Source organism: Callithrix jacchus, chromosome 10 (genome assembly GCF_049354715.1).
Source record: "Callithrix jacchus isolate 240 chromosome 10, calJac240_pri, whole genome shotgun sequence".
NCBI classification, from domain to species: Eukaryota; Metazoa; Chordata; class Mammalia; order Primates; family Cebidae; genus Callithrix; species Callithrix jacchus.
Genome location: NC_133511.1, coordinates 121,989,439 through 122,009,156, shown reverse-complemented (window position 1 = coordinate 122,009,156; position 19,718 = coordinate 121,989,439). Strand labels below are relative to the sequence as shown.

The following is a 19,718-nucleotide window of genomic DNA, read 5'->3' as shown; positions in this document are numbered from 1 at the left end:
TTAGGGGTGATCAGGCCCTGAACAGGGAAGTGTTCTGTGCAAAGTCACACAGCAAAGAAGATAACCCAGGTACCCACATCTCAGCCGAGAGTCTTGACCCCTCTGTCATCAGTTGCACACATGCTGCACACTCCACCAGCTTGTGGGTTTCTCTACATATCTGACTTCTCCAGAAGGAAGTGGAAAACAGCAGGAGCTACTCTCCAAGGACCACGCCTCAAACAGCAAGATGCAGGTGGGAGTGCTCTGAGGCTTCAGGCAGGGGAGGCTGGCCTGAAAGCCGACCTCCAAGAGGGCGTGGCTCCAAAACGCTGGCAAATAAAAGCCTGGAGAGCCAGCACCAGTCTAGAGACCAGCGGGAGGCACCGGAAAACTGCAAGCCGTTCTGTTCCTGGGCCTTGGAAGTGGTGAGCTCGCAGAGGCAGGAGGAGCTCTGGGGAGGGCCTGGGAATGTGGATGAGGGCCCTGCAGGCTAAGAAGGGGCAGATGGAGGGAGGAAGATGTTTGTGCTCCAGATGGTGAAGGAAATTCCAGGGAAGGGAGAATCATTGCACAGTAGGCTGACACACAGGTCCTATCCAGAGACACCTGCTCACACTCATACCTGTACACACACACACACACACACAAGGTAGATGTAAGGAAAAGGCAGTACCACTCAGGCACACCTCACCTGTCAGACCAGCCAGCCCTGGCTCGCTCACCTGGAATGCAGTATTTAAAGAACTCACCATCCCATCTCTACACCCATGTAGAAACATCTCCCTACTGTGTTTCAGATGCTCATGGCATCCCCCCAAACCCTGGTCCTCTGTCTGCTGGTCCTAGCAGTCACTGAAGGCTGGGGCCAAGAGGCAGCCATCCCAGGCTGCCACTTGCACCGTGAGTACCTCTGGGACCAGAGGGCTAGGAGGAGTGGAGGTTCTGGGTGGGAGCAAAGAGCTGATAGACTGGACGGTGGGGCAGGCAGCACCCTAGAGGGCCCCATGCTGAGGCACAGGCAACAGGAGCTGGGGCGAGGCGAACCTTCGCAGAGGCGCCGTCTACTGCTTGTCTCCCTCTAGCCTTCAATGTGACAGTGCGAAGTGACCGCCAAGGCACCTGCCAGGGCTCCCACATGGCCCAGGCCTGTGTGGGCCACTGTGAGTCCAGCGCCTTCCCTTCTCGGTACTCTGTGCTGGTGGCCAGTGGCTACAGGCACAATATCACCTCTGTCTCTCAGTGCTGCACCATCAGTGGCCTGAAGAAGGTAAGGAGGGCCCGAGCCTGGTGGGTGGACATTGAGGTGGGAAGACGTGGGAGATGGAGGCCCTGAGAAAGGGGCCTACAGCACAGACTCCCCTCCTGCAGGTGAAAGTACAGCTGCAGTGCGTGGGGAGCCAGAGGGAGGAGCTCGAGATCTTCACTGCCCACGCCTGCCAGTGTGACATGTGTCGCCTCTCGCGCTACTAGCCCATCCTCTCCCTTCCTTCCTCCCCTGGGGCACAGGGCTTGCCATTCTGGTGGGGAAAACCTGGGTATGAGATTCAAAAACTGGAAGGAACTCCAACCCTGCTGGTTACTTGCTATGGAATTTTTTTAAGTAACGGGGGGTTGTTCCAACTCTGACCGTCGTAAGATTTTGTGACTGTCACCTCGTGAGAAGAGGGGAGTCTCTGCTTCTTCCCTGCCTCTCTCTGGCTCTTCTAAACCAATCTTTCATCATTTTACTTCCCTCTTTTCCCTTACCCCTAAATAAAGCAAGCAGTTCTTGAGTTTCTCTCTTTATTAAGTCTACCCCCAGCCAGGGAAAGAGGGTAGACCATGATTACTATGACCCCCCCCCTTACCCCAGGACACTGTGAATCTCTTCTTGCCTGTGCCCTCACCCTCCCCCTGCCCAATAAATAAAAAGGGGACAAGGAAGTACACAGCGAGGGAGGGGAGGAGTGTGCCCCCAGGACAGTGTCTTTGTAGAGGGTGAGCTGGGCAAGAATAAATAGACCATGGACCCCATAGGGATGAGGAAAAGACCTCGTGCTGGCCAAGGCAGGGGCAGGCGAGGCGCTGAGTGCCCTTGCCCAAGGCCAGGAGCAGAGGGTGGGAGCCTGCCTGCAGCCCGGAGCCCAGCTTTGCGGGGCAGGGGAAGATCCCTGATGGCAGCTTCCTGGTCAAGCTTGCCCTTGTCAAGTCCTGCCACGAGGGGCTGAGCATTCTGTTGCCAAGACCACCATCGCCTCTCCTCGTCTCCCCCCAGTGAAAGCTGGGCCGGGCAGGGAGTCCTCAGAAGCCACTCTGGCAAGGCCAGGGGTAGGTGTGTTTCTCTCTGGGCCCCTGAACAGGAGAAGGGATAGAGGGACTGACAGCTCTGGGTTTAGCTTCTCCTCTTCTGAGGTGCTGTCTAGCTCTGACCCCCACTGGTGGCCACCTGGGGTGTAAGCCGCTGGAAGGGAGCCTCCTTGGCCCCCTGGGTCCCCTGTAGCCGGCGTAGCCGCAGCTCCTCCAAACCTTGCCACAACTCCTGACGCTCCTGGGCCTTCTGCTGCTCCCTGGGGAGAGAAAGTGAGGCAGCTCTCCTTCCTGCCCCCCCTCCCCAGTCCAGACTCCCTCACTACCACCCCACTGGCAAAGGGAAGGCATGGAACGATTTTTGTTCTGTGACTCCATAAAAACCCTCTGCTGAGAGAAGAGAGCAGAGGAGAGACTGATGCCAGCTTGCGGTCACGGAGAAGATGATGGGTGGGGCTCTGAGTGGTTCTGGCTGAAAAGTGGGACGCTACAGAGAGTCAGAACAAGTCCGAGCTACTGGAAGAATGATGGGAAGATACAGGGCAGGCAGTCAGGCACAGGATGGCAGGAGCATGGAGACTTGCGGACTTGTGGCATCTCATCAGATAGGGTTTGGGGTGGTCCTCGGGTTCCCTCCAGCCATGGGGGGTCTCATTCCTCCCCGTTGTTCTCCCCCCACACCCAGCCCCCAACACTCACTGCTGCTTTTCCAGCTTGTAGGAGGCTGTGAGCTCATCAAACAGCTTCCCATTCATCTCCATGAAGGTCTTGAGCACATTGTAGATCAGCGATACGATGGTTCTTGGCAGGGTTAAGGAGGGACAAGGAGATGAAACAGCTTCTGTTTGCCCACCTCCCCCTTTCCCTGCCCTTCGCATATAGCATTCCACACTGAACACAAGCACTGCCCACTTCCCTGTCCTTTTCACCACCCTGGGACCATCTTTTGACACTCTCTGATGCTCTCCAGCTTGGAGTAACCCCAGGGTCTGGACTGGCTGGCCCTGGACCTAGTGTCTGTGAGTTAGGTCAAGGCCTGGCACTCACTGGTTCCAGTGCTCCTTGGAGACTTGGTAGAGGGTCCCAAACACAGCGGGCAGCACAGTGTGGCAGTTGTCCTCAATGAGGCTTAGGATATACTCATTGTTCCAGAAATACAGAGCCCGCTCTGCAACCTGGAGCAGACAAGATGGCAGAGTGAGTGACTGGCAGTGGCCTCTCTGTATGCAAGGTCTGGTGTCCACCACTACCTCAAAGCCCAGGCCCCCTGACCTTCACACATCCCACCCTCAGGGCTCATCTGAGCCCCAGGAAGCAATTTGTTGAAGGGAAAAGAGCACTAGATACAGAATCCAATGCTGCAGGGTGAATCCTAACCACTACAGGCTCCACTACGCCCTGTCACCTTGGGAGAGGCATTTAACCTTCCAGCCTCAGTTTTCTCATCTGTAAAAAGGTGCTAATAATACCTATCTCCACAGGCTGTTAGAAGAATCAAATGAGATACCAGACGTTTAGGTGTTTAATGAACTGAAGTGCCAGAATCACTGTGAGGAAGACTTGACTTCCACTGGATTATGGCCCATGAGAATGGGAGGAAGTCTGCACATGCCTGCAGCAGAACGTGAGTTAGAGCTAGCCGGGATGACTGGGGGAAGCCTGGCTGCAGCCCAAAGCGAGTCCCATGAAATCTAAGGCCACTAGCAGAAGGGAAAGCGGTGACAGCTCCATCCCATTCTGGAGCACACTTCAGTTTACCAAACATGTTTACACTCAGTCTCTTCCATCCTCATCTCCACCCTGTGGAGAGATGGTTGGCCCATTTGACAGCTGAGGAAACAATCAGAATCAGAGTGGAGCAGCGATTTCCTCAAGGCTCCTCAGCCAGTGGAAAGCAGAGCCGAGGCTTCACCCTAGATCTCCTGACCCTAAGTCCAGCATCTCCCCATTACCAGACCCAGGATTAGAGAAACTGCATTAGGTCAACTACCCAACCTCTCCAGGCCAACCCTGCTCCCATCCCCACCTGTCCTGCCTCATACCTGGAAATGGGGGCTGGAAACACAGCGAGCCACCTGCTTAAAAAGGGGCTCCTGGATCTTCACAAACTGGGACGGCTCGATGACATCAAGAATTTCTTCCATCTCCCCCAGAAACATCACCTGGGTGAGGTGGGTAAGGCAGTAGGGACAGCGGGGCAGCAGCTCACATCTCCCCCACCACATACACACCCTGACTGCCTTCTAGAGCCGAGCCCCCCCAGCCTCCCTGTGGCGAGCACCAAAGCCCTTCTTCATACCTCCTTCTGCGTGCAGGTTTTTGGCCAGTATTTGAGCAGTCCCCGGATCACCTGTGGGAGTCGAGACAGAAAGGAGTCATGCCTGCAGGGGTGAGAGGCTACCTTAGCCCCCAGAGGTACTCACGTGCTCCGTTAGAGTGGCGTCTTTCTCCAGGAACTGCACCACACAGTATGCCAGCTGCAAGGGGTGAGAGGTGGAGACATGAAAGATGGGTCAGGAAGGTACCAGGTGCCAAGGACTTGCTGCCCAGGGCAGAATGCCAGATACTTCACCCACTGCCTGTCACTTTCTTGTTTTGTTTTGTTTTTTTGAGACAGAGTCTTGCTCCATCGCCCAGGCTGATGTGCAGTGGCACAATCTCTGCTCACTGCAGCCTCTGCCTCCTGGGTTTAAGCAATTCCCCTGCCTCAGCCTCCCGAGTAGCTGGGACTACAGGCGCATGCCACCAAGCCTGGCTAATTTTTTGTATTTTAGTAGAAACGGGGTTTCACCATGTTGGCCATGATGGCCTCGATCTCCTGACCTTGTGATCTGCCCGTCTTGACTTCCCAAAGTGCTGGGATTACAGGCGTGAGCCACCACACCCAGCCGCCTGTCACTTTCTTATTCACCGAGCATTTATCACCTGCCTGTGCACCAGGCATCACACGCAGTGTGCTGGGAATACAACTACGATCTCATGGAAGGGACAGTCAACAAACTCATCTTTACAAATTTTGCAAAAGGTTCTGTAATATGACTAGTGTGGAGGTTCACGCCTGCAATCCAAGCACTTTGGGAGACTGAGGCAGCAGAATCCCTTGAGTCCAGGAGTGACCAGCCTAGGTAACATAGCAGGACACTGTCTCTACAAACAAAAAAAAAATTTTTTTTAATTAGCCAGGCCTGGTGGCATGTGTCTGTGGTCCCAACTACTCAGGGGGCTGAGGAGGAAGGGCTGCTTGATCCCAGGAGGTAGAGGTTTCAGTGAGCCAAGTTCATACCACTGTTCTGCAGCCTAGGCAACAGAATGGGGTTCAGTCTCAAAAGAATTTAAAAAGATTTGTGTATCAAAATCTCCCATAATAGATTTGTGTATCCAAATCTTTGGGAATATAGGAGGAGAATTTAATTCTGCCTAGGGAGGGGAGAGAAGAAAAGCCTGGCTTCACAGAGCTGATATCTGAGGTTAGCCTTAAAGGGCCAGTGGGAATTCTCTAAGGCTGAGGGAACAGAATTCTAAAGACGAAGGTGAGATGCGCTCCCTGGAGGATCTGACCTCCAGGAGTCACTGACTATCCAGAACTCCGCTGCAGCGGGGCCAGGCCTGGGCCTCACCTGGGCGTGAAAGACAGACAGCGACTTGACAGAGTGCAGGGGGATCAGGACGCGAACCAGGAACTGTTTGTGCTCCGTCTTCAGGGGCAGCGCAAAGCCATTGATGATGCTGAGGAGGAGGCAGAAAAGAGGAAGGGGGCTCAGGTGACCTGGCCCCAGTCCCTCCTTTCATAATCTTGAGCTCTAGCTGAGGTCCCGGGAGAATCACCTTCCTAGGATCTCCAGCAGCTCAGCCACACCATTGAAGTGCTCAAATTCATAGATGAACCTGCAAGAGAAGAACCCAGGCAGGCTCAGAGCGAGCAGGGTATACCCGGTGCCCCCTTAGGCATCCTGCCTACCCACCCTCACCCACATGGTACGCTCATCCAACTCTCCCAACCCAGAGGCTGCGCTCCCTTCTCAACAACCCACACTAGGCCCCACTGAGATCCACACTGCCCACTGAAATGCCCTTCTCAGCCCAGCTGCGTCTGCCACTGAGTCCCAAGCTCAAGGCTTTCTTGCCAGTCAACCAAGAAAATGAGAAACACTTAGTGCATCTACTCTGTACAATGTAAGTCTCAACGTTATCCAGGAAGATGGGGCTTATGAAATCCATCACATGGTTGAAAAAACCAAGACTCAGAGGTTAAATGAAACAACCCCAATTTTTTTTTTTTTTGAGACTGAGTTTCGCTCGTTACCCAGGCTGGAGTGCAATGGTGCGATCTCGGCTCACGGCAACCTCCGCCTCCTGGGTTCAGGCAATTCTCCTGCCTCAGCCTCCCGAGTAGCTGGGATTACAGGCACGCGCCACCATGCCCAGCTAATTTTTGTATTTTTAGTAGAGACGGAGTTTCACCATGTTGACCAGGATGGTCTCCATCTCTTGACCTCGTGATCCACCCGCCTTGGCCTCCCAAAGTGCTGGGATTACAGGCTTGAGCCACCGCGCCCGGCCCAACCCCAATGTTAATAGGCAGGGAATCTAATGGACTCCAAGGTGCAGGAGGACCGGGATCATGGCTCACCCGTTTTGTAGCTAATAACAATAACAGTCAATGTTTCAGGGTCCCGGCCTCAGTCCAGGAGCTATGCTGAGTGCTTTGGAGGAAAGGCCCCAAGCCACCTTGATGATGGTACCTGAGTTAGCACAAGCAGCATCCCGATTCTATTCTATCCTGTCCTATTTTATTTTTTGAGATGGAATCTCGCTCTGTCCCCCAGGCAGGAGTGCAGTGGCACAATCTTGGCTCACTGCAACCTCTGCCTCCTGGGCTCAGCCTCCTGAGTAGCTGGGATTACAGGTGCATGCCACCATGTCCAGCTCATTTTTGTATTTTGTAGAGACGGGGTTTCTCCATGTTGGCCAGGCTGGTCTTGAACTCCTGATCTCAAGTGATATGTCCACCTTGGACGCCCAAAGTGCTGGGATTACAGGTGTGAGCCACCGCACCCAGTCAGCATCCCCATTTTAAAGACGAGCAAACTAGGTAAAAGCTTAAGTAATTTTCCCAAGTTCACATTGGAACCAAACTCAAATGTAGGCCATATACCTCAGGAGCCATGGTCTCAACTACCAGGCCTCATGAGCCTTGATGCCCAGTGGGTGCTGGTGCTCAATGCATGTTTGCAGAAAGAATCTCTCTTTGGGTCCTTATGGCCTGGCATGATAGGGTCAAAAGAGTTAGCTCCCAGGCCCCTGGACTGCCCCAGTCCCTACAAACTCCTTCACCTCCTTGGCTCCACTTCCTCATCTGTAAAATGGAAATAGCCATTGTTGCTGACTTCACGGGCTTTGTATAATCAGTATTATGTAACACGTAATTGCCCCAGCAAGCAGTTCATTCCTTGGGCAATCATCACCTGAATGCCTAGTTCATGCAAAATTCCATGAGGGCCCCTGCAGCCCAGGAGCCTTTGCCGCAGTCTTGTTTTTTTGTTTGCTTGTTTTGTTTTTTTGAGACACAGTCTCCCTCTATTGCCCAGGCTGGAGTGCAATGGCAGGTCTCTGTTGGGCAGCAGCAGCCACTCACCGGAGGAAGATGTGGTTGCACTGCTTTCGGATGTAGGCCCGGAGACCCAGGAACTTGCCATAGACCCGGTGCAGGATGGTCTTGAGGTACTCACGCTCCCGGGGGTCCTCGCTATCAAACAGCTCCAGCAGCTGTGGGACCCAGAGTCAAGGTCAGGGGAGAGGTCCACCTCAGGTTGCTTCCATCCTATCCCTAGCCCCTCAGAGAGCCTGCCCCTGCCTTGTGGTACCACCCAGCCTGGGCTCCCCACTTCACCATCAGGACAAACTTTTGGTCCACATATCTCTTGGCCACGGAGGGCTGGAAGTCGGGGCTCTCCAAGAAACGCAGGAAAAACTCATATACCAGCTGAGGGAGGGGGACAGACAAAAAGGTGAGTTCAGTAACAGCCTTACCCACTCACTCCACCCTATGGTCCTCATCCAACAGTCTAGGGGCTAAGGAGGCCCTCTCCCTAAGCCTTGGCTCTCCGCCGAAACCTTGATCTCTGCTTTCCCCAACCCTTCAGACCTGCAGGTGGGGCCACGAAGGCTCGAGGTTGGGCTCATCCTCTTCAGGGTCAAATTCAGGGTTCTCACTGGGCGGCAGAGTCCGGAAGATATTCACTGAGATCTGCATGGTAGAGTTGGGGTTCATTAAGGAAGAGCCCTCGAAGGCAGATGCCAGGAAGTCCCTCATTCAAAGTTCTTTCTTTTCCCCCAAGACAGGGTCTCACTCTGTTGCCCAAGTCGGAGTGCAGTGGTGCAATCTCGACTCACTGCAACCTCAACCCCCCAGGCTCAAGCGATCCTCCCACCTCAGCCCTTCTGCATAGCTGGACTACAGTAGCTCACCACCATGCCCAGCAAACTTTTAAATTGTGTAGTGATGAGGTCTCACTGTCAGGCTGGTCTCGAACCCCTCGCCTCACGTGATCTTCCCACCTTGGCCCAAAGTGCTGGGATTACAGGCATGAGCTGCTGCTCCAGGCCCTCATTCAAACTTCTAATGGGTTGGTTTCAGCACCTTCCCCAGCAAGCAGTTCATTCCTTGGGCAATCATCACCTGAATGCCTAGTTCGTGCAAGCCCTGGGCCAGGGGCTGGGAACCCAAGGGTGAATGAGACACATCCCTGCCTTCTAGGCAGGTGCAATCCAGTGAGAACAAAGTCGAAAGCTGTGAGGTCTACGGGCATTCTGGGCAGGGAAAGGGAGATTTCCAGCTTAGGCATTGAGAGCGGCTTCTCTGAGAGGCGACACCTGAGCCATGGATGGTAAGGGGTATGGGCAGGGCACTCCAGGTCTCCAGCAAGCATAAGCGAAGGTATGGAGGTGGGGCAGGCCCAGAGGCATTCAGTGGGTGTCATGCAGCAGCAGGTGGAGGGGAAGGAAGATGTGGACTGGAGGCCAAGCCGAAGAGCGCAGGGTTATTCTCCATGCAGGGGTCCTGTGGACAGGTTACCGGGCTCACACACCCTCTCGGCCGGCCCTTGGAGCCTGGGTAACAGGTGCTCACCATGCGGATGATGTCTGGGTAGACGGGCTCGATGAGGACACCCCGGGTGCTCCCCACACACTCCACCAGCTCGTTGAGGGCTGCGCGCTTCACCTCCTTCCCCTTGAGGTCAGCCACGCAGTCCAAGAAGTCAAACATCACCCCACACTGGGCCAACTTCCGGCTCAGCAGCTCGTGCAGCTCAGAGGCCGGCACATCTGAGGAGGCGAGGGCGTCCTAAGCCTGGGCTCCGGCTGCCCCAGCTGCCCCAGCTCTGGGTGGGGCAGACCCTCCTAATCTCCAGAGCAGCCCCTGCCATCCCCAGGCTCCATGCTCTTGTGCCATCTCCCGCTCCTTGCAGACAACAAACAACTGTCCCTTCCTTCATTCCTGGGGGTTGAGGGTTGCTTTTCTTTCCTCTAATCCAGGCTCAGAGAGTATGGTGGCCTGATTTTAAAGCAAGATCACAAACCTGGATGCAGGGGCTTTCCACAGGTGCCCCAAATAGCCACTGCCTCCCTCTTGGGTGGTACCCTGTTCTAAGGGCCACAAGCGGGGAGGGGTTCAGGGCCAAGGATCTCTACGGTGCCCTCAGGCTTGGCCAGTCTGGCCCCATGGCCCAGGGCTGGGGAAGGGAGCTACGTGGTGATCCCAGGGAACCCTGCCAAGCTCCTGCTCCAGGACTCCGGCAGCTGGCTGGGCTGATAGTGGCCCTCTGGAACTCAGGCTGTGGGCCCCACCCTTGGCCCTGGTCTGCCCCTAGGGTGGTGCCACCTTCAGATGTTCCACCTCTAAGGATGACAGGCCAGTCAGGCCATGCGTCAGCATCAGAGAGGGCTGGAGGGCTGGGGTCAGTTCTGACTGCAGAGTCCCTAGCCTGAAGGGGCCATCCAAACTCCCTCTCTTGGCAGCTGCCGGCTGCTTCCCACCCCACCCCACGGCCCTGTTGGTCCCCTCGGGGTCTCGGTTCCCCAGTGGACAGCAACCAGCTCACCTTTGAGCAGGGGCAGCGGTGTGAGCTCCTGCTGGTTGCTCTGATAGCGGAACTGAGAGGAGCTGTGGGAGCGACGGGGCCGGGCCCTGCGGAGGGAACGGCGGGAGAAGCCGTCCACCTTGTCGGGTGGGGGCACTGGTGACAGCCCAGGGGAGGATGGGCTGGTGGGGGTGCTTGCAGGGGGCAGCTTCGTCTCCATAGCAGTCAGGCTGCAGGTCAAGCTTTCAGAGCCCTGGGGGTTCTCTCTGGGCCTGGGAGGTGCTAGGTGAGACTGCACAGACTAACTTGGTCCCATCCTGTCGGGGCGTGGGGGGGGGGCACAATCACAGTCCTGGGCCCCCCCCCAGGGCCTCTGGCAACTGCCCAGTCCTGGGGGGCAGGCAGAGCAGAAAGGAGGATGGCTCAGGCCTCAGGTCCTTCCTGGGCGTCCGGAAGAGTCCAGTTAGGGTTCCCACCCTGGCTCTTTTGAAAACGAAGTCAGGCAGTTAGGTCAGCAAGAAAGAGACAGAGAAACCTGTCAGTTCCTCAGGAGAGCCCGGAGGCTTCGCGGAGCGTCCAGGTCTTTTCCCTCCTATCCTTGCCCAGACCCTAAAATAGGGGTGCAGCCCCCTCGCACCCTGCACAAGTCCCTCCCATCTTTCAGATAGAAAGGCTCCAAAACAACCCCTCCCAAAATAGGGCCTATCCCCCAAGCCAGCCGGGACTCAGAATGGAGCCCCAATCCCTGCCCCTTGCAGAATGGAACGCATCACTGCTCCACTAACCCCGGCCACTTGGGACAACCCCAAGACTGGAGGCCCCGTCTCCATGCCACCCTGCTCCTAGAACCCGGCACCCTCCCCCACCTCAGATCCTCTTTCCTGGTTCCCAAGCCACATGGGGTGGGGGACACTCACTTCTCAGAAACCCAGACTTCGGTCGCCAACCCCCGCGGGCTGCCCGTGGAGAGGGCTACGGCCGTTCAGGGCACCTTCGCAGCGGTTCCGCTCGGGGAGCTGGGGCTGGGCGGAGGCGCTCCTGGGTTCTCTCCTGGGCTCCGGGGGGGCTGGAGCATGCCCCCAACTCAGCCCCGGGCCGGGACCGGGCGCTCGGCTGGCTCTGCACCCGCCCTTGCAGCGCGCGGATCTCCGCTGAAGTCCTGGGACTCCGCACTCCCAGCGCGGTGCAGCGCAGCGGGAGCCCCGGCTCGGCTCCGTGCGCACCGGCACCCGCCGCCCAGCTGCTCAGGATGACATCAAGTCACCTCCCCCCGCCCGGCCCGCACCTCCCGCGGGCTGAAAGGCGGGGCTGCGTCAGGAAGGCCCGGGGCCGCTGGGAGATGTAGTCCCCGCACCGTTTAAAGTGAGCGGCCAAATCAAAGGGGACACCCTTGAGGGCAGACTCGGGGGGTGAAGGCCGAAGCTTTTGAAGCCCGAGAGCAAAGTGGGATGGGGTCCAGCTGGGGGCTGGAAGCCTGGATTCTGGAAGGGAGGCTGCAGAGGGAAAGAGGAGGGCTTAGGAGTTTGCACCAGGAAAGTGGTGTGATGCCAACACACTGATGGGAAGAAGTCCACAGATTCGGCCTGGGCCATCTGTGCCCTAGGCCATCCCCATAGGAATCCCAGAACCACCAGACACTTAAAAAAAAAACCCTTGGAAACCAGCACTGGATTAGTTAAAAGTCTGGGATGAGTCAGTGCTTGCCGGGAGGAGCGTGGTTCACCAGAGGCTGCTGGGAAATGCAGTCCATTCTCAGGCCTGCAGTCCCCCTCCCGTCCCTTGCTGTCTGTGGTGACATCATGGTCTCGGGTTTAAAGGGCCAGTCCTGGAGTGGCAAAGCACAAGAGGAGGAGGTTCTCTCCTGGAGCTGCCACCTCACCCCAGGCAGCCTGGCCTTCCCGGATGGACCTTTCAGATGCCCCGGGCCCTGCGATGTGCTGGCTGGGACAGTATCTCTGGCTCAAAATCCTGCTGCTGGGATGCAAGGCACAGGTGGGAGTCCAGGAATTTGGCATGCTGACCAAAAGTTCCCAGCCTGCAGTCCTGGGCACGCTTTCTAGGACCCTGGGCCCCAACACTCTTTATAGCCCTGAACTCCATCCCCCTCCACTGCTGAGAAACCTCCACCCTGAAGTGTTGCCTGAATGAGCAACTCGTCCTTGGTGAGCAGCAGGAAAGGGTGATGAGACTGGATAAGGAGGTTAGGGAGGGGGCTAGGACCCTTTTCAGAGTCTGCCTCATTCTTCTTTGGGCCTTTGGTGACCACTCAGTGCTCTAGCGGAACTGCCCAGCCATCCTCCTGGTTGCAGAGGAAGCCTGGGTGCCCAAGAGGTGCCCACCTACCAAAGCAACAGAAGGCAGAGGACTGCACCAAGGGCTGCGGTTCACCAGGCTTGGGGCCAGGACTCCGGCACCAGAGACCCAGCAAGTGCTCTGCTTGCTCAGGAACCTCCATCAGGCCTTGCCCATCCAGCCTTTGGTGTCCTTGTCTGTCCAATGGGAATCCATGATCTCCCTCCTTGCCCACCTCTTCTGCATCCCTGAACAAGCTTGAGGGAGGACAGGTCCACAGTGCAAAGTTCTTTGAACTGGCTGCACCATAGGCCATACCCTAGGTCGCGCCATGGTGACCCATGGATGGCCTCCTGGAACTAGAAAGTCTGAAGTAACTGGAAAACCACAAAAGGAGAAGGAATGACAACCCCTGTGGCGCCTAATGAACTTTGAGACATTCTTCTATTGTTCCTTATTCCCACCTCAACTGACAAGGCAACCGTACTTTGTAACCGACCTTGGTCAACCTCTTGACTCCAGACTCTATGACATCCCTCCCAACTTGCCTGAAAAGCCGTCCTGAACTGTAACTTTCTGCTGCCTACCCCAAACCTATAAAACCAACTCCTATCCCACCACCCTCCACTGACTCTCTTTTCGGACTCAGCCTGCCCACACCAGGGTGAATAAACAGCCTTGTTGCTCATACAAAGCCTGTTTGGTGGTCGGAGGGGGGGTCTCTTCATTCAGAGTGCATGTTTTAACACAGAGCCTCTGCAGCCAGGCAAGGACCCAGAGGCCAAGAGAGGAGAAGAGCCTTGCCCAAAGTCACACAGCATGTCATCAAAAGTTGGGACCAGGGGCCAGGCCTCCACCTCCCAGCTGGCTGCAGCCCACCTCCACAAACCCCCTGGGTACCAGTGCCCTCGTCTCAAGGCTACACTGACCACACAGGACTGGTGTTTTATATAAAGGAGGTGCTAAGGCCAGGTGTAATAGCTTACACCTGCAATCTCGATACTTTGGGAAGCTGAGGTGGGAAGATCACATGACCCCAGGAGTTAGAGGCTGCTAAGCCATGATTGTGCTGTCACACTCCAGCCTGAGTGACAGCGACCCTGTCTCAAAAACAAAAAAACAAAAAACAAAAACAGAGATGCTCCATTTCAGAACTGGGGACTGAAGAGTAGAGGAGAGGCATAAAACTTCTGGAAGGAAGAAAAAGACTTCTGAAGGGGTGGCATTTGAACTGGGTCTCAAAACACGCAGTGTCACTTGGAGGCTGCAAGATTGAAAATCTTTTTTTTTTTTTTTTTTTTTTTTTGACGGAGTCTCTGTCACCCAGGCTGGAGTGCAGTGGCACCATCTCAGCTCACTGCTGCAACCCCCACCTCCTGGGCCCAAGCAATCCTCCTGCCTGAGCCTCCCAAGTAGCTGGACCCACAAACGTGCGCCATCATGCCAGGCTAATTTTTGTGTTTTTGGTAGAGACAGGGTTTTACCATGTTGCCCAGGCTGGTCTCAAACTCTGAGCTCAAGCAATCTGTTCGCCTTGGCCTCCTAAATGCTGGGATTAGAGGCATGAGCCACTGCAACCTGCGTTTCTGTTTGTTTTTGCAGTGGGTCAATCATGGTTCACTGCAACCTCTGCCTCCCAGGTTCAAGCAATCCTCCCACCTCAGCCCCAGTCCCGAGTAACTGGGACCACAGGCGCATACCACAACTCTTGGCTAACTTTTTATACGTTTTGTAGAGACAGGGTTTCACCATGTTGCCCAGCCTGGTCCCTAACTCATGGGCTCAAGTGATCCTCCCATTTTGACCTCTCGAAGTGCTGGGACTACAGGTGTGAGCCACCATGTGTGGCTTTGACCACAATTTAAACAAAATGCACTAGATTCTGTTATATGCAGTGACAGATATATGTTCAAAACAAACAAAGTCACTCATTTTAGTAGCACAATTCAACAGTATATATATATTTTTTTTGAGACAGACTCTCTTGCTGTCATCCAGGCTGGAGTGCAGTGGCATGATCTTGGCTGGCTCACAGCAACCTCCGCCTCCCAGGTTCAAGCTATTCTCCTGCCTCAGCCTCCTGAGTAGATGGGACTACAGGTACGTGCCACCACGCCTGGCTAATGTTTTGTATTTTTACTGGAGACCAGTTTCACCGTGTTAGACAGGATGGTCTCGATCTCCTGACCTTGTGATTGCCCGCCTCGGCCTCCCAAAGTGCTGGGATTACAGATGTGAGCCACCACGCCTGGCCAACAGTATCGTATTTATAGATGAAGTTTCGTGTTTTATAGATGAAGTTTATTTTTTCAGGTGTGTCCAGGTCCCCCTGTTCTCCTGGCTGCCCGTGGGCTACCTGGAGGAGCTCCTCTAGCCTTGACACCCAGTTCCCTGCCATGTCCCTGGGATCTCCTCCCTCCAGCTCCACCCAGCCTTGAGGGATGGCCTCTCTTCCTGCATGAAAGCCCTTCCCTCTGATAAAACCCAAGCTCTCCACCCAGGACCAAGTCAAGTCACAGCCTCCAGGCCACCTCGGTGATCCTTTCTTCACCTCAGAGGGTGGGCCATCCCTGGGGGAAGGGAGAGGCGCCTCGGGGCCCCTGGGGCCTAGAGCACACTGTTTGCCTGATGAATTTTCATGTAATCTAAAGTGGGAGAAAGATCCCACTTTTCTTGGACCAAGAGAATATCCCCTTTTATTGTCACTGCCTTTGGAAAGAAAGAGCCCCCACCTTAGATTAGGGAGCTCACCCCTGGGCAAAGCCTGGCCCTCCCCATTTTCTCTCTAAGGGAAGGAATCCTGACCTCTTGAGTTGACTGGAATCCAGTCGTCCAGTAGAAGAAGCCCCTGAACGCAGTGTCCAGGGCCAGTGTATTTGTTAGAACTGCTGGACCTAGGCCAGGTGTAGGAGCTCACACTGTAATCCCAGCACTTTGGGAGGTAGAGGCATTGCTTGAACCCAGGAGTTCAAGACCAGCTTGGGCAACATGGTGAAACTCCATCTCTACAAAAATAGAAAAATTAGCTGGGCCTGGTGGCATGAGCCTATAGTCCCAGCTACTTGGGGAGGCTGAGGTGAGAGGATTGCTTGAGCCTGGGAGGCAGAGGTTGCAGTGAACCATGATCACACCCCTGCACTCCAGCCTGGGCAAGAGTGAGATACTGTGTCTAAAAAAAAAAAAAATTCACATATGTATATAAAACTGCTGGACTTTAAGTGGGGCTTGGAATTTCATCACAGAATACTGTATGGGGCTCCTAACACCATCTTTCCTCCCAAGAGAATATCATCCCTTTTACTGTGCCAGGATTTTTTGCTCATTCCTTCACCATCTACTCCCAGGCAAGGTTGGGGAATGACTGTCTCTGGAGTTGGTTTTCTGCAGAGCTTGTCTGGGGAAGTATCTTTTCGTCCTTTCAGTCCTGTCTAATCTTCTGCATGGCACACACACGGCACTGGGCATGGGGCTCAGGAATGGACCTGCAGGCACCAACTTCTAAGAGATGGATGTGCCAACCAGTTAAGTTACAAGAGACAGATGTGAGTGCAGCCTGACCCTGGGGTCTCCCTCACCGGAGGATAGCAGACTCCCAGAGTAGCCTCATGGGCCTAGAAAGGACAACTTTTCTTGGACCAAGAGAATATTCCCTTCTATTGCCACCGCCTGTGGAAGGAGGAGAAGTGGTGTTTTATCTTTTTCGTTTTTGAGATGGAGTCTCACTCTGTCACCCAGGCTGGAGTGCAGTGGCACAATCTCGGTTCACTGCAACCTCCGTCTGCCTCCTGGGATCAAGTGACTCTGGCCACCTCAGCCTAGTAGCTGGGATTACAGGCATGCACCACTATGCCCGGCTAAATTTTGTGTATTTCAGTAGAGAAGGGGTTTCATCATGTTGGCCAGGCTGGTCTCAAACTCCTGACCTCAAGCGATCTGCCTGCCTCGGCCTCCCAAAATGCTGGGATTACAGGCATAAATTACCACTCCCAGCCTCTCCTTTCTTTCTTTATGGAGATAGAGTCTTGGCTTTGTCGCCTAGGCTGGAGTGTAGTGGTGTGATCTCAGCTTACTGCAACCTCTGCCTCCTGGATTCAAGCAATTCTCCTGCCTCAGCTTCCTCAGTAGCTGGGACTACAGGCATGTGCCACCACACCTGGCTAATTTTTGTATTCTTAGTAGAGACAAGGTTTCACTGTGTTGGCCAGGAGGGTCTCAATCTCTAGAACTCGGGATCCACCCGTCTCAGCCTCCCAAAGTGCTGGGATTACAGGCATGAGCCAGTACGCCCAGCCTCTTTTTATGATTTCTGAATCTTAATGCTTTTTCATTCATTCATTTGCTCCACAGCACTTAGGCACGTAGCCTTGGTCTCCTCTCCCTTAAGAATGGGGATATTAATAGAACCTTCTTCTTGAGCATATGGTGAACAGCAGAGCAGATGAGATCATACTCGTAAAGTAACAGCCAGGGCCTAGGACATCACACAGGCTTAATTCATGGTGGCAATTGTATTTACTAGTAATTCCTTTTTCTTCGTTTTTGAGACAAGCTCTGTCACCCAGATCGAAGTGCAGTGGTGCATTTATAGCTTCACTGCAACTTCAAACTCCTGGGCTCAAATGACCACAGGCATGTACCATCAGGCCTGGCTAATCTTTTTAAACATTTTTTTTTTTGGTAGACACAGGGGTTCAACTATGTTGCTCAGGCTGGTCTCAAACTCCTGGGCTTAAGTGATTTTTCTGCCTCAGCCTCCCAAAGTGCTGGGGTTACAGGAGTGAGCCACGCAACCTGGTCTATTTTTATTAATTTAATAATCCGTTGATGAGCACAGCACTGCCCCTGGCCTTGGATAACCAAGGCATGGAGGGAAGGCAGATCTCTCAATTCCTTCCACAAGCACTTTCTGAATGGCTGTCCTATCAGCCTGCCTCGCTGAATGGAGCCTTCCCAATGTTTTCAAATTCTCTTGAAGCCTGTTCCTTCCAGGTAATGAGCTGTCTCCACCTACTAACCCAACCCCAGTTACAGAGGACAAAACTGAGGGTGGCAAAAGGAGAAGAAACCATCCAAGGCTGGGACTGGAATACGGGTTCCTGCCCCTTGGGCCAGGGTGGTTGCCCTTGCTTCAGGCTGCGTTTTGACATTAGAATGTAAAAGTCTAGCTCCTAAGTAAGATTAAAATAGAAACATAGCAGGGTGGGTGGTTCGAACCTATAATCCCAGCACCTTGAGAGGGAAAGGCGGGCAGATCACCTGAGGTCAGGAGTTGGAGACCAGCCTGGCCAACACAGCAAAATCCCATCTCTACTAAAAATACAAAAACTAGCCCTGGGGTGGTGGCGCACACCTGTAATCCCAGCTACTCGAGAATCCCTGAACCCAGGAGGCAGAGGTTGCAGTGAGCCAAGATTGTGCCACTGCACTCCAGCCTGGGTAACAGAGCAAGACTCCGACCCAAAATAAGTACATAAAAACAAAATAGAAACATAGGCCGGGCATGGTGGCTCATGCCTGTAATCCCAGCACTTTGGGAGGCCAAGGTGGGAGGATCACCTGAGGTCAGGAATTCAAGACAAGCCTGGCCAACATGGTGAAACCCTGTCTCTACTAAAAATACAAAAATTAGCTGGGTGTGGTGGCATACGCCTGTAATCCCAGCTACTCGGGGAGGCTGAGGCAGGAGAATCATTTTAACCCGGGAGACAGAGGTTACAATGAGCCAAGATTGTGCCACTGCACTCCAGCCTGGGTTACAGAGTGAGACTCCATCCCAAAAAAAGCAAATAAAAGAAACATGATTACCTATGGCTGTCCCTGAAGTCGCCCATGATGTAAGAGGTTTTGTATGGCTGCCCCCTATAGAGCAGTGGTTGGCAAACTTTTTCTGTAAAGGGCCAGAAAATAAATATTTTAGGCTTTGCAGGCCTCTGTCTCAAGTACTGAATTCTGCTCTTGTAGCAAGAAAGCAGCCCTAGACAGAACTGAAGGAAATGAGCATGGCTGTGTGACACCAAAACGTTATTTATAAACACTGAAATGTGAATTTCATGTGATTTTCACATGCCATGAAACATCCATTCTTCTTTTGATATTTTTTCCCCAACCATTAAAAAACATAAAAACCATACTTAGCTCACAGGCTGTACAAAAAAAAAAAAAAATGCCCCTAAGGCCTGAACAACAGCAGAGAGAAGGGAGGGTCAGTTAATCTCCTGCTGAACATTCCCAGGTGAGGAGGAAAAAAAGACCTTCCTTGGTGATGGACTCAGAACCTTTGTTTATTTATTTTTGTTTGGTTTTGAGGCAGCGTCTCTGTCTAAACCTGCTTTCTTTCTTTCTTTCTTTTTTTTTTTTTTAAGAGATGGAGTTTGCTCTTGTTACCCAGGCTGGAGTGCAATGGAGCGATCTCGGCTCACCGCGACCTCCTCCTCCTGGGTTCAAGCAATTCTCGTGCCTCAGCCTCCCGAATAGCTGGGATTACAGGCGCGCACCACCATGCCCAGCTAATTTTTGTATTTTTAGTAGACACGGGGTTTCACCATGTTGACCAGGGTGGTCTCGATCTCTTGACCTCGTGATCCACTCGCCACGGCCTCCCAAAGTGCTGGGATTATAGGCGTCAGCCACCGCTCCCGGCCTTAAACCTGCTTTCTTACCAGTAAAGCGGTGGCAATAATCCCTACCTTGGAGGAAAGTTAAGAGGCATCAATGAGATAAAGGATGATAAAGGTTTTTGCAAAATGCAAATGTTTACTCACTGAATTGTTTCCACAGATGCGCGCTTAAGATCGCGCACTGACTTTATTTCTTTGGGGAAGGCTTCTACGAAGTTTGATGGGACACTGTCCCTTTAAATCCTCCCCAACCACTTAAAGTGGTTGGAAGAATCAGCACATGCGCATTCCTTTGCGGGGCCGGCACCTGGAGCAACAGCCTTCCCATAGCCTGTAGACCGGAGGTTAAAGGTCCTCTCACACAGCACTTTACGCAAGCGTAAATCATGATTGAGGGCACTCTATCATGCAGAAAGCCCAGTCCCTTTTTTGCGCCCAAAGGCTCCGCCCCGCGCAGCCA

General features: G+C 53.8%; 2 protein-coding genes across 3 annotated transcripts; one reads left to right on the top strand and one right to left on the bottom strand.

Annotated features, from left to right (window-relative positions):
• The first annotated feature begins 347 nt into the window (after nucleotides 1–347).
• GPHA2 (glycoprotein hormone subunit alpha 2) lies at nucleotides 348–1,754 on the top strand. Its single transcript, XM_002755516.6, has 4 exons — nucleotides 348–407; nucleotides 780–882; nucleotides 1,065–1,249; nucleotides 1,351–1,754. The coding sequence occupies exons 2-4, from the start codon at nucleotides 780–782 to the stop codon at nucleotides 1,450–1,452; spliced, it is 390 nt and encodes a 129-aa protein (XP_002755562.3). The 5' UTR covers nucleotides 348–407; the 3' UTR covers nucleotides 1,453–1,754.
• Nucleotides 1,751–11,606, bottom strand: PPP2R5B (protein phosphatase 2 regulatory subunit B'beta). Of its 2 annotated transcripts, none has more exons than XM_002807363.7 (14): nucleotides 11,267–11,606; nucleotides 10,371–10,832; nucleotides 9,398–9,594; nucleotides 8,414–8,515; nucleotides 8,159–8,251; nucleotides 7,904–8,034; nucleotides 6,094–6,153; nucleotides 5,886–5,994; nucleotides 4,692–4,745; nucleotides 4,568–4,618; nucleotides 4,311–4,430; nucleotides 3,316–3,443; nucleotides 2,968–3,069; nucleotides 1,751–2,528 (listed from the first exon to the last, which is right to left on the bottom strand). In XM_002807363.7, the coding sequence occupies exons 2-14, from the start codon at nucleotides 10,567–10,569 to the stop codon at nucleotides 2,381–2,383; spliced, it is 1,494 nt and encodes a 497-aa protein (XP_002807409.2). In that variant the 5' UTR covers nucleotides 10,570–10,832; nucleotides 11,267–11,606; the 3' UTR covers nucleotides 1,751–2,380. The 2 variants fall into 2 exon arrangements, with proteins under 2 accessions (XP_002807409.2, XP_035119127.1); XM_035263236.2 differs by having other exon boundaries at nucleotides 10,371–10,456.
• Nucleotides 11,607–19,718: the final 8,112 nt, after the last annotated feature.